We start from the raw sequence: 14,291 nt of genomic DNA, 5'->3' as shown, positions 1-14,291 counted from the left end.
CCTGAATGCACCCTTGGCCACTTGCCTCCTCCAGCTGAGGAGAGGGCCAGGCCACCTGCTGCTGCCTGCAGCCACAGTACACAGTCCAGGAAGGGGTTGTGGGCTACACCAGCAGTTCTCATGGCAGGGAAGGTCAGGGAATAAAAACTGCAGCAAGTGCTGAACCTTCTCCATAGCATAAAATCAGTTGCTAAGAATTGGAAGTGAGCCACTCCTTGCAAAATGAGGCTGTTACCATCCTAAATCTCTTTAATATATTAAACCCTTGCACTTTACAACATATTCCTTCTGTGCCACTGCTGAGGTGGCCCCAACTGGGAAATGAAACTTTTTCAAACAAATGCCTGCCTCAACTGCATGCTTGAACTTCTTACCAAACATTGCAGCCCCCACTAAAAGAAGTAACTGAGGGTGGACTTTTTTTTCTTAGTCCTTATTTCTGTAGGTTTGTGGGAAAAGGAAGGACAACAGTAGCAAAAATTGTGTCTTTCAAATAGATGATCTGAAAAAAAGCATGTCATTCTCAGTATACAATGACATATCCATTAGGCTAAGCAAGAGAGAAAACAGAAGCAGTGGGAAAGGGGCAGAGCAGAGAAAATTGAATGCATTAACAATTATCCTCAGTCTAGTTTATGCTACTTACAGTGTCTTACAGTGTCTGAGTATTTATCCCAGTCCTGCAAAATCAGTTTGGCACTTGAGTTTCCTCCTGATGTGGTAAAGGACATTTACTGCACGTTGCAGTTTCCAATTGCCACCGCTGAACTCAAAGCACTTTTCACAGATAATTCTTTTCTGAAGATTTGCTTAATGTAATTCTCTTCAGAGTAACTCTGTTGGTTTTGTCTTTCTGTTGGCATTGATAAAATCAAAAGGAATCTGCCAAGGGAATCTTGCAGACTTCAGAGTGTGCATTGAACAAAAATATGCTAGGGAAGTAATAGAACAAGTCCTATTCTAAGACTTCTTTTCTTGTTCAGTACCTAAGGACCACAACTGCCTAGGGGCATGTAAGAACAGGATAAACATATGTTGCTTCACCCAAATTTTCTCCTACCCCCTTCCTGCTTTAAGGTCAAGCAAGGGGTTTCCTGAGACTCTTGTGGTTTGTCGATGAAGTAATCTTCAACAAATTTCTTTTCAACAGACTTTCCTGGCCTCCCCATGAACCCATATAAGTATTTTGCACCACATCATCTTTTCCAAGTAATTCCACATCACACAACTGTCTGTTTCCTGAGGAAACATCTCCAGGTTCTTCTGAACCTCATTCCTGTTGGCATCATTTAGTGATCTGTTTTATACTTGCTCAGTCATCTGTTCCCAGGCTGAAAATTCCTGACTTACTCAGTCATTCCATAACATTCTTTGTTGGCCTTCTTTGATTTTTCCAAACTTTAATCAGTATACCATTTTACAGGGGAGTGTGTCAGCTACGATCCATACTGTTGCAGAGTATGTAAGTCTGCAACAGACTTACACAGTGACAGTGCAATGATGTTGTCACTTTTGTCCTCTTTTTCTAAGGTTTGATTTCATGTTGTGTTTGCCTAGAAATGTCTGTCTGTCATAACTCACAGACTCCTCACTGGGGATGATCACCTCTGAGCACATAATTTTGTATTGCAGGCTAGGATTGTTCATCCTCATGTGCATCACTTGTGTTTGCCTGTAGTGAAAGATTACTGGGATGGGGAATTAATCAGGAGATCATCCCTCTTTGCTGTTTGCCAGCAGGCCTGACAGCAATCCTGCATGTTATGTTTACAAAGTGTTTGCTTCCCGTATCCACTCATCAGTGAATGTTAAGCAGGTTGTAGGGAGCAGTTCCTGATCATTGCATTTTGACAAACATTGATAACAGTCTTGTACACAAGGAGAGCAGACATCACATTTTACCAAAGCTTCAGTTGACAAGGCCTTTGTAAAGCTGCTTGTAATGTTGATCTTCCCAAAGTACAAATATTGTATAAAAAGCTGAGTCTGCTGAGGTGCTGAGTGTCCCTTGCAAGGTGCTTAGGAATCCCAAATCCTTTTGGTAATCAAAGTTGCTCAGCATGCTTGAGAAGAAGTAGGCTGGGTATCCTTCAGGAACTGACTCCAGAATTGCAGTGCAAAGCCTTTGCTTCCAGAGTTTAATTCTCCTTGAAATTAAAATAAAAGGTGCTAATAATAAGGTCAAATCCCCAAAAATGGCATTCTAAATCCTCTCTGACAGTTCTTTTAATTATTACTGAGTACCAGTTTGGTTCTGTGACAGCACTGTAGCAAATAAATTGAGCTAAAGGAATAAAAAGTCAATATTCAGTGAAAACTTGAGGCAAAAGTAATGAAGGAATTAGATTCATTATCAGATCTCAGAAGACTTTCCCAAAATTCCCTACAGTAATGTAACAGAAATTTAGTAGTAAAGGAAACATAACACTGAGTGATGATTTTGGTACTCTTTGGTACTGTGAAGAGGGGGAACCTAAAACCCTAGCTTACCTCAATTCATTTTGGAGCCTTTTGGCATTTTGAGTCTATACTTGCCTGTAGTGCAGCTTTCTGTGCCAGTGGAGAACAGTAGCTAGTCAAGATTTGAAAGTCAGTGTGGATAGAAAAGCTGCCACTTTTTGTGGAGCCTTGCCAGAGTATTGGGATACCCTGGGGCCTTTCCTGACCTTGCTGATGCAGGCACTCTGCTGTGGCTAAAATCCGCTGCCTCACCCAAAGCCTCAGTTAGAGAAAAGTAAAAGACCCTTGGAATCAGAGTCTCATTAATGAAGTGCCCTTGTCTGTATCTATGGCACTTTATATGTGATGGCACTTGCACCATTCAGAGTTTCTTGACTAGAACTGTTTAGATGGGGACTCTCACTTTGTCAGAAGAAAAGTGGGGATGGGGAGGGAGAGTGGAGAAGAGACATCATGCAGCTCTCTTATAAGCATGACTTAATTTTGATTCTTTCATTCTCATCTCAGGTGCTGGATTTGATGGAGTGGAAGAAATTAAGCGTCACCCTTTCTTTGTTACTATAGACTGGAATGTAAGTGGAGCAGCATTATTTTATTTTTGGCTACATTTTTTGAAGACAAACTGCCATGCTTAGGAAAAGGATTACTTTTTCTATCATAGAGAGCATAACACAGAGGAGTTAGAGCTTTTTCAGTGGGTGCCTCTGTCTCTCTTGCATGCATGTTGGCACCAGTAATCAAAATTGGAGCAGTTGATCAAATTAAACATGATTCAAATAAGACATGTCAGATATGATTAACAGAAAGGTAAACACGGATTTATTTTATTGCTATCAGCTACAGCTCATAAAGGTGGTGGTGCAGATTGAGTATTTGATTTAGACTCTTAAGAAGTTAAATCTCACAATTTCAACATCATAATTGTTCAAGTTAACTTATTCTTAGACAAACCTGAAGGCAAATATTTTTCATTCTTGATCTGGACATTTGCCGGTGCACCAGAGCTGCTGTTTGCCACATCCCCTAGCATTTTCTAGTTTTATTTTATCTAACTTGTGTTATGGTATTTTTGTGTCTCTTCGGTATTTAATGCATTCACTCACAAGTGCTAGTACAACAGGTAACATTGATGCAGTTCTTACCAGAAATTCTGGTAAATCTATGTGACAGAGCCATTCTCAAACAGCTGCCCAGGACTTTGCAGTAAAGCTAATTTCTCTGTGAGAGAACACTTTGTGGTCCCAGGTAGCCTTTGAAAGGCCCACAAACCCATTTATTTTCAAAAAACTCATTACAAAAATCTAATTTGGGTTGCATGTTGAAAAGTTGTCATGACTCATAAACATATTAGAACATAATTAATGAAGGTGGGTTTTGAGACTTTCCTCTATAGTCTAGCTGACTTTTAGAGCCATTAAATATGTTGTGAAGTCTGTCTTTCCTTCCTTTTCTGTTTCTTACTAATAATGAGATTCTGTATGAAAACTTTACATTTATGAAAAGAGTAAGGGAAAATTTAAAAAAATAGAGAATCCAAAGATTTGGGTGTTGATTATGATAATTATTAAATACTAATATTAATATCAATAACAATAATATTATTTTCTGTACTCCCCCAATATCTCCACAGTCCTCAGCTTTGCAATCAAAATATAAGTCAGATAACTACATCTTGATGTAATAAGAAGCACTATAACAGTGAGAGGATTTTTCTTCTGTGTTTGCTAGGGGAGTAGCTCACTAACTCATCATAAATAAATGAGGCTCTGCATCTTGGAAAGGTTTTCAGAAAAGTCAGTTCTGTCCCATGAGAATACTCAAGACCACCTTCTGTCATGATAATTGGTGATTGTTTCAAGCTCTGTTCTTTAGGGAACAATTTCATGCCTGTCCTAAGGAAACTCTACTGTCCTCCATCATTTGAAAAAGCTCTTATGGACAGAAAAATATCTACCACGAAGAAGATAGGTATGCTTGAACATGCCTTGGGGCTAGAGAGGAAGGTGGATTTAATTGCCTTTTGATGTGTTATCCAGGCCTCTAACTCTGCAGTGAAATATAGCTGTTAAAATCCATTTTAATCCAACATAATTAGTGCTTATTGCACTCTCTCGGAGACAGATCACTATTACACCGATCAGCTATCATCTTTGTAATATATTTCCTCATTTTATTCTAATTTTGTAATCACTCAAGGAGATCTTGGGAGGCTTATCTTGTTCCAGAAGCTGCAGTACTGTCTGTATTTCTGAGCAGTGTGAGCCTGGCCCTGAGCTGAAGCCAGAACTTTGACTCTCAGTAATCATCCAGCCAGTTGTTAACATGTTGTCCATGTGCAGAAACAGAACAGGGTCATAGAACAGAAATGGATCAGACATAGATGTTTCTATCTATAGCACTGATCTCTGTACAGCTGGAGGAAAAGAGTCCCTGGTGCCCTCATTTTGTTCTCCCATAACGTATACAGAATCTCCCACATCAGTTTGAAGAGAGTCAGCAAACAGCACTGTTGAGATGGAACAGAAATGATGATTTACTTTATGCCTTGGCAATATAAAGACCTCAGAGAGCAAGAGGCAAGCTCTTTTGGAGAACTTCTGTGGTACCTTAGCAGCTGTGATAGACAGGACTGCTGTGACTGAGAGCACAGAAAATTTCAGCAATTGTAGTAAAACAATCCTCCATCAAAAGCCCCCTTATGATGAAGGGTAAGAATGGCTTAGTGTCTCCTAGAAATGCAGTGTGAAACAGGTTTACTTTTAAGCATCATTTTTCCTACAAGAGCAACATAATAACCATGAACAAAGCACCAAGTTGCATCCTCTAATTTTAAAGAGAGATTCAAAACAGAAATGAGTTAGCTTTTTCCTTCTAAGTCATATGTGATACTAGAACTGCAAATGGAACCCTGTGACTTAGGCTTTCCTTTCACAGTATTTTCAGAGCTGTTCCCTTGGGGTTTGGATTGGAGCTGGTTATTTTCTCTGTCCCTGAAGTGTGTACCTGTTGGGGCAATCAGTTCCCATCCTCTACTGTCTTCAAACAGACACAAGCAGATCCAATGTCTGCTTTGGATGAACACCCAGTGGCAATAGCACACACAGTGCAGGAACAGTCCCTGTCACCATGCCCCAGATGCTGCTGGTGCCATGTGACCACTGCATGCAGAGGCACCAAGGGCAATCCTGGAAAACATCCATGTGGCTAGGGAATCCTTCTCCTCCTGGCCTCCTCCAGAAGCCATTCCCACATTCCAGGGTGCCATCCTTCAGCAAAATTGCCAGCCACTTTAGGTTTAACTTCTGGCTAACTTCAGCACTAAATGAACTGTGGACAATCTGACACAGAGTTTTTTGCCCAGACTTAAATGGTGGCATGAGACTTTCTAAGACTCACATTTTTACAGCTGTTACCCTGTAACAAAGCCCTAAGTTCCCACTTTCCAGAGTGAAAAATAGCTGGAGGTTTCTGCAACTATCAGTCTTGCTGCTCCAAGGCATTTAACAGGCACCATGACGTAAATTCAATAGATCTGTTGTTAAATGAATGGACTGTCTTTCATGATCAAGGCTGGGATGCTCAGGAGAGAGATTAGATGTCCAGCTCCTTGACAGTTTTACCTGCTCATTAACCTTGCACCTCATTTTCTTCTTAAGACAAGCAGACCCAAAACGAGTTGACCTCAAATAATTTAAGTCATTGGCTCTGAGAAAGCACAGTCTGGTTCCTGATTTTTTTACTACTGTTTCTTCTTTCCAGACAATGCATAATGAATTTCTGGCTTTTCATTGAAAATGGAAGATGAAATCCCTTTTTGCAGACTCCTGTCGGAGGAGTGGGCTATAAACAGTGGTTTTTGTTTGGATGACAGACTAAATAGGAACTAGAGCAAATTACATGCTTGAAAATGATTTGTCAAATGCAACTGAGGAAAGGAGTGGGAAGAAAGTGGCTTCCAGTTCTTGTTCCTTTAATATTAATCAGAGATCAAACTGAACTGAAACTGAATTATTTAATTGCTGATTTTACCAACAGCAAAAAATTAATCCTAGGATCTGAATTCTGCTAGCTTTTCTGTCATTTGCAGGCAATAACACTGAGTCATTAATCTAGGAGAGGACAAGAATTTCAGAATGTAGTTCATCCTTTTGTCTACTTATTGGATTTGCCATGACAGGTATATGTATCAAGGGAGTTTGTTCTCACGCTAGAAGTGCACCACTGTGGAGGGCAGCATCTTTCTATTTCTAGAAGGTGTCTAAGGAATAACTCAATGCTTCATCAAAAAAACTCAGTTGAGGAAATGACTAAATAGTTTTTAATGAAATTAAACCATTTTCTTTTTCTTGATATTTGCCAGGGACACGTACAGAGCATTTACATCTCTGGGGTTTTTAGGAGTATGTTTTTTTAAAGATGATGAAAAATTAACTACTTATAAATAAAAGGAGAAGGAAACACAGTGTTGCATTTTATTTTATTACTAGTCTCTCTTGTGTATTACTTAAGTTCCAGCTGAGGAGGTGTTCAGATGAAGATCAGGCTAGAGATGTGGCAATATATTTTTAGAAAAGGTCAGTGGCACCCAGATGAAAATTAGTTATTTCAAATAAAAGTGTTTTTGTATGAAATCAGAAGGAAAGTCTGTAGAAGCTTGTAGTTTCTTAAACTGCTATAGAAATGGTTTCTAGTTAATTCATAGGTGCTTATTATGAAAGTCTCAGGAGGACATGAGGGGTTGATAAGTAGTCAGGAGCATGGATATGTATTCAGGTGTGAATATCTAAGTCAGTGTTTTCTTGGAGCCCATCTGCCTTGTTCTGTGCATTATGCACTCCCTCAGCATAGCCTCTGGATCCCACAACACTGTGTGTTCTACAGTGATTCTTCATACCTGTCAGTCACATTTTTCTGTGCTGAGTTAATGCAGTTTAAACTGTGGCCAGTTTAAAAAAAATGGTGATGGAATGTGGGAGCTTATTCTTTACTGGGAAAGAGAAATAAATGGTATTCTCATAAAAACATTAAGGGCTAAGGAGTTGAGTTCTCCTTTATGGATTTGGAAACAATGTGGAAGAAAAAAAATCCTCAGCTTCTTATACCTGTGCAAGACAACGAACATGTAATGTATAATGTATAATTTCAGCCTGATATTTAAATGCTCCAGTTATCACTATGATATACAAATTCTATTTTAAATAGGAACAATAGTAATAAGATGCCCCCAATAAAAACTGCCTAATAAGATCCCCCAAAAGAAAAATTTGGATATCAAAACTGGAATTTAAACCAGGAAAACTGGGACCCTGTTCCCATTTAAACAGGTGATGGAACTCACTGTAACTTTTGCACACAGTATTACCTTTTGCAGAGGATTACCATGACTTAGAAAGTACATAACTGCTTAAACTTCACCAAAAGTTATGGACAGGCTGAAGAAATGGTTGAAGGCAAGAATTGAAATTTAGTTTGCTGTCATTTCCCACTCTGGTTGGTTTTTGCCAGAAGTCACAGTCAAGATACATTATCCCTGAATAATTTGGGGACCGTGATAAGAGATAATATATTCATACATGTCCTAAAATTAGAAATATTCTTGAAACATCCAGAAGGATCTCGAATCCTCCAGGAGATTCTCTATGTGTATATGAAGCAATGGCTGTGATTCTTACTATTTGTTTAGATCAGCTTGTGCCACATTGAGTTTTGCAGTCTACAGGATGCAGGTTTTTAAAGGAAGAGGTGCTCTGCTGCAGCAGCCTTTGTGTTAAATTGTGTTGGGCTGCTCTGTGGTTTAGGGATTTGGTTTGGGTGGCTCACTCAGAGAACTGGAGCCAGTGTGGGATGGAGAAGTCCATAGACTCTGCTTTTCCTGGTCCTCAATGATTTCCTTTATGTACCCTATGCAAGAGCTTGGGGAAAAAATGTTTTAGGCAGCTTACCTCTTGCTGTTCTGTTGTCTAATTTCTATCACAAATGGGTAAGGACATGGAAAAGGGAGTCATCAGGGTTGTGCTCAAGGGGAATGCCTTTCACTCACACAGGCAACTTCTTTGTTTCCATCCCCTCCCAGAAAGCAACTTTGTGATTATAAATCTTTTGATGGCGTGTGACTCACGATGAATCTTAAATCCTTCCCTAGTAGTGGAGGATGTGGGTTAGGGATTCAAAATACAAATGTAGCTCCAGCAGCACTTAAGAAACTACAGATGGGGGAAGGAATTAAGAGGCCAGAGAGAATATGGTTACGATAATGAAAATAGAGTGCAATTCCTGAATGATGTACAGCTCTGAAGCATTTTCCAATTTTTGGACCTCACAGGATGACCTGTGCAGTTAATTCCGTGAAGAAGCATGTGCATGTGACCCTATTGCTTTCTGCAGTAGTGAATTAAGACAAATAAAGGGGAGCTGGGAAGTAAATAGCTTTCTCAAGGTGAAATCCTAGCAACAGAAAACCTTCAGTAGGTGCTGAGTTCTCTTGTAAAGTTCTGTGCAGGCAGAAAAATATGTATGTTAATTACTAGGTTGATACCGTTCAGCTGATGAGTGACACTTCCTGCATAAGATTGCAATTGGCTTTTAATTATTTGGAAGACTGGCTTTCCATTGTGGCTCACAGCAGTTATTCATCTCCTTTCCTCTCTGAAGACATGGAGCAGTTTTACACAAGCAGGAACTTTTTATGGCAAAATGGCCATTAATTATTGCAGAGTCATTTTCAACCTCACTGTTTCACTTTCCCAAGGAATCATAACTCAACCACAGATATATCCTTTATGTTAAGGCTTATGTTAAGGCTAATACTATGCTACAGAATGTTCTCCTTCAAGAACCTTTATTTATGCAAAATCATGAACCTTTATGCAAAATTAAATTCAAACTATGGTGATGGGTATATATCTTAGATTTGACCACATGCTTTGTATTAAAGAAGTTAATTCCCCAGAAAATTCACAGTTAAAAAGAATCTTCCTGCATGCAGGGAGCTGGAAAAGCATTTAGAAATGTCCATTAAACATTTTGAAAAATCAGCTCATTAGGAAGTTGTTTTAAGAGCTAACCTAAAAATACATATTGCAAACAGTCATAAAGTTGAATTCTCCAGTTCTTATCAAGACTTGAAAGTTTGCATTAAATGTTGCATTTATGTTCAGACATGTTAATTATGGGGAACTGTCTGTGGCAATTAATTCAGCCTTTGAAACCAGAGAACAAAAGCATTGCTAGAAAGGAGATGCTGTCTAGGGACTGCAACACGGGGCAGGGAGTCAAACTGGAGCTCTGTTCCCCATGCTGCCATCAGCATGATGTTTGGTTTTGGCCATTTCAGGCAGAGACGATGCAGAGATGGCTGAAATCAGTAGGGCTCTTTCCATTCACCTCTACAAGCTTTGGATCAGATCCAGACATCCTTACCTCAGTGTGCATGTCTGTATGTGTATGAATGCTTGAAATGGAGCATGGGGTAGCAATTTCATAAAAATCTCTGAGAATGAGTAGAAAGGCCACGAAGTCCCTCATAACAAAGGCAGGATGTATTAGGATGAACTTGTGGTGCCTGTTACCTAGGTGATCCCCTACGTGACTCCTCAGTCAGCAGCAGAAACTCATACACCTAGCAGTAGTTACCTGTTATATACCTTCCTGTCTTTTGGTTTTTGTTTTGTTTCTCACTTCAAGCCACACATAGAGCTTCAGTGTGGTTCACCACCCATCCACAGTGCTCCCTAGCATTTTTGATGAGAATTTCATGTAATCATCAGCTGTAAACCCCCTTCCCTTTTACCAGATATGCTGAAAGAACAAGTCTCTTGTTTAGGTTGTAAGGACCAGGCAGCCAAGTCTGTTGCTCAGCTCAATCTGGCAGCACATCAAACACATTTCTGGTTCTTGACAAATAGCAAATGCTAAAGCAGTCATGGCTTCCTAGCAATTCTTTGTGCTGGTTGCCATTACTGCGCTGCTGAAGTTCCCCTGCTTCCTGCTCTTACTATTGCACATTCCAGTCCTGCCCTTAGACCAGTGAATTTCCAGATGCCCCACCTTGAAGTACTGTTCCAGCCTTTGGGCTAAATTTTTGCCAGGAACATTTGTGTTTATATCCAGGATTCCAGCAGCTAAAATGTGCAGGGACCATCCAGGGCACAGATTTTAAGCCGAGCGATAAAGCAAGAGCCAGAACCACGGCTTCATCATCCTTGTCTGTCAGTCCTGCAAGGATGGCATTGAGCTGAGGGAGGACACCCTAAAGAATGCTGAGAGTGTGCACAGCAATGCTGATGGTGGTCTGTTTTTCTCTTTGTAGAAACTGTACAGAAAAGAAATCAAGCCGCCTTTCAAGCCCGCAGTGGGGCGGCCAGAAGACACCTTTCATTTTGACCCAGAGTTCACATCTCGGACCCCTACAGGTTAGTAAGGTGGCACGTGGCTAATATATCTTTTCAGTTGGTAAATTCATTCTTCCTTTCCCCTCTCTAGTCCAACACAGTCTAAAAGTCTGATCACCTGTGGCATTACAGGGTTTTGCCATATCCAGCAGGAAGCAACAACTGGCTTTGTTTTTCCATCAAAAAAAGCTCATAAGTGTTTCACCAGCTTCATATTAACTTGTCTTCAGGAAGAACAGATTTCACATTTTTAAAGGAAAAAATAACTATTGTTTTGCTATTTTATTACTCATTTTTGCTTACACTAGCTGAATTTAACTGTTTTAAATTACAGTGGCTTCAAAGAACTTTGTATCTTTGCAAGTTAGTATGTAATTATGTATTGCATAGATGTTTTATTTAGTCATGGCATCTCACAGACTGTGGACTATTGGAAGTTAATGTGTGGTTAAAAGAAATGAAGAATCATCAAATTCTCAGGTCAGCAGAGTTATGCCAACAGGAAATTTGGCCCACAATATTTGGGAAATGCTTGCAGATAGAATATTGTTCCTGTAACTTCTATTTCCTAACAGAAATACCATGTTTTGTACACTATATATGTGAAGGTGTCTGTTGCATAAAATTCAATCTTTCCACTATTTTAAGTGGAAAGCAAGAACATCAATAATGTCAGAGTGGTAATCCCACTTGTTATGGTGCCTCCTCCTAGACATGAGCAAGGTACATTACATTTCTGCCTCTGATGTACCTGTGTAAAGAAGTACCTGTTTATACTTTCTAAAGTGTAAAAATTGAATTAGTTGTTATATGTAAAACACTTCGAAGGTGGTAAGCACTGTAATAAAAATCACATAGTATCATGGTAATAAGAAAGTATAAGGTCTCAAGCTTCAATCCTCAAATTGCCCCAGAACTGTTGCAGTGAGAGGGAAAGATCTGAGCTTTCATAATGAAAACACCTACATTATAACATGTGAATCAGAGCTGAGGCTTTCTGCAGTTTTTGTTCAGGCTTATCATGACCCGCACCATTTTTTCTTAAAACTAGCTCAAACTTCTCTTCAAAGCCTGGCTCAGATTTCCTTTCATGGGGTTTGAAATAACGGTATCTAATCCTCATCTTTCCTCAGTCAGTTCCTTTTTTTTTTTTTCAAGGATGTGCTGATTTTTACAAACTATGAAAATACTACATTCTTGTTTTTTCAACTGGAACATCCACCTGTCTCCAGTATATGTTAGTCATGTTCTGATATTCCTATTCCACTGCATAGAAACATGATCTTTGGTTTCCAGACATTTCATACATCTGATTTTAGCTGTAATTTAGGTTTCAGAAGCACTAATTTCTCTGAAATATTTGAGACTGCAAATTAGTCTGGTCTTCAGGGATGTGTGCTCTGGTGCTGCCATGGGAAGTTTCACCGATGTGCAAAGAAGCATTAAAAGTTTGGATTGCTTTGGAAGTTAAAACTTCATTGCTTTTACTGATGCCTGGGGCTATATTTTACACTCTACATGTTACTACTGTTGCCTAATTAAATTTGTTATTTGTTATTTCCTACAAGACACTGACTTGGAAGGTTTGTTTTGGGGTGGTGGCAGGGGTGGGGAGATGGCTGGCCTCAATTCTGCTTTGGGCTACCATGGATAGTGGCTTGAGAATCAAATTTCAAAATAGATGTAATTGGAAGTGTGAATCCATTTACACTTTCAGAATGATGGAAAAGCCCTGGCAGACTGGCAGAATACTTTGCAGCCCCTGACTGTTGACTGGTTGGGTCAAACAAATTGGGAAGAGTATCACAGATGTGTGCTCACGTTGCCAATGGAATAGAGCAATACCCTTTTTTTTTTTAATTTTATTTTGTCTATCAGGACAAAATAAAACTAACAAACAAAGTAATCCTGTTACTGAGAACATCCTCAGAGAGAAAACATTATAATAATTCCTGCTTCATGATCATGCAGTTGTGTTTTAATGAAGCTGTCAATCACTATTTTACACTGTCTTTATGAATGAGTTCTCCTGTCTGAAAGCAGGTTTATGTCAAAGTTTTGGATACAGTAAATCTTGTCAGTCCCGTGATTTGCTGTACCGCAGAAACTTCCTTTACCCTGGAGGTTGAAATCACATTCTGTGGATTCTTGACTTCAGATCTAAGTGTGGCAAAGATGTGGTTTCTGCCACTGACAGATCATTTATGTGAGTATAGTTTCATATCACTTTTTCTCAGACATTCGTCCAAGTTGGAGTTGCTGGTTTTGGCCATTTGCTTCCTAAATTCACCACTGTGGCCCCACATCTCATTTGTGGTGACTCAGCTCCTTAAAGGCAGCTGGAGGCTGAAGCAGTCTAGGTTAGAAATGGTGGTTTGAACAATGATCAAACCAAGATCATTCTTGTGACCCAACTTAGACTTCACTCCACAAATGTTTGTACTGTTGTAATTGATGGGACAGCAGGCTGTAACCAGCAGGGATGTTTTAGACTGGCTTTACTGCTGAAAAAAAGTATTTAAAATTTCACCTGAAATATCTAAATATCCTCCTTTGCAAATAAGATGTTTGCTAACCCCAGTATAACATGATGAATGAAATAACTTAAGAGTTATGAAGCCTTTGAAACCCTTAAACTTAGGTGCTCTAGTGGAACAAAGCATTATTACTTTTCACAGGAAGAAAGATACCCATTAAATAAGATTGGTGCTTGTAAGTAGATCTAATTCAGATATATGAAATTATTCTGATTTATAAGGCCTAGAAAAATTATTTAGGTTTCTGAGCTATCATTAATTACCATGATTTATGCATAATTTTGCACTTAGCAGAAATGTTTTAATGGGCAAATCAGTTGTTGGTGATGAATATTTGATAGTGAACAGCAAATCATCAATAGTTCTTCTGCAGTATTTGCTGAAGCAATTGGCAGTGAATTATGAAGGAACAGTTTTTTTAAACAGAGCTGACCTACCACTTTAGTTTTACAGCTGGATCACAGCTTTTCTGAGGTTCAGAAGTGTTCAGATGTGAATTGTTGTCATTCTTTTTTTTTTAAATAAACATTCTTTCCTCTTAATTAATCCCTCGTGTAAAAATCCCTGTTATGGATATGCCCCGGTAGGAAGTATCCAGTGATGCAAGAGGTCTGGTGTGATTCATCCACGTATTTGCAAGGAGCATGCCCATCAAAAACACTGAGATAAACAAAAAACCCACGTCATTTTACCAAAAGACAATCTTCTCCGTCTGAACTCTGCTTGCTGTGCAATAATAGCACACTGACTCCTGACTCCTGTCAAAGCTGAGGCAGCTTTGTGATGAGAAATGGAATTAGCTGAAGTCTCAGTTTTGTTTATTCCCAAGTAGATATATATTGGTTTTATCAAATTCTGACTTCAGTTCCTCTATTCATTTAACCAGTAGATTTATACAGGATGT

The 14,291-nt window shown here is 39.2% G+C and overlaps 1 protein-coding gene across 2 annotated transcripts in view; it reads left to right on the top strand.

The window, feature by feature from the left end:
• RPS6KA2 (ribosomal protein S6 kinase A2) overlaps nt 1-14,291 on the top strand; it is a 282,186-nt gene that overhangs the window by 231,984 nt on the left and 35,911 nt on the right. For both annotated transcript variants that reach the window (XM_036380191.2, XM_036380192.1), the window contains 2 exons: nt 2,968-3,032; nt 10,769-10,871. In XM_036380191.2, the coding sequence (XP_036236084.1) occupies nt 2,968-3,032; nt 10,769-10,871 (168 nt within the window). The remainder of the gene's footprint in view (nt 1-2,967; nt 3,033-10,768; nt 10,872-14,291) is intronic.

Source organism: Molothrus ater, chromosome 3, assembly GCF_012460135.2.
Source record: "Molothrus ater isolate BHLD 08-10-18 breed brown headed cowbird chromosome 3, BPBGC_Mater_1.1, whole genome shotgun sequence".
Taxonomy (NCBI): Eukaryota; Metazoa; Chordata; class Aves; order Passeriformes; family Icteridae; genus Molothrus; species Molothrus ater.
Note: the sequence above shows the minus strand (reverse complement) of the source record. Positions and strands in the feature narration are given on the sequence as shown.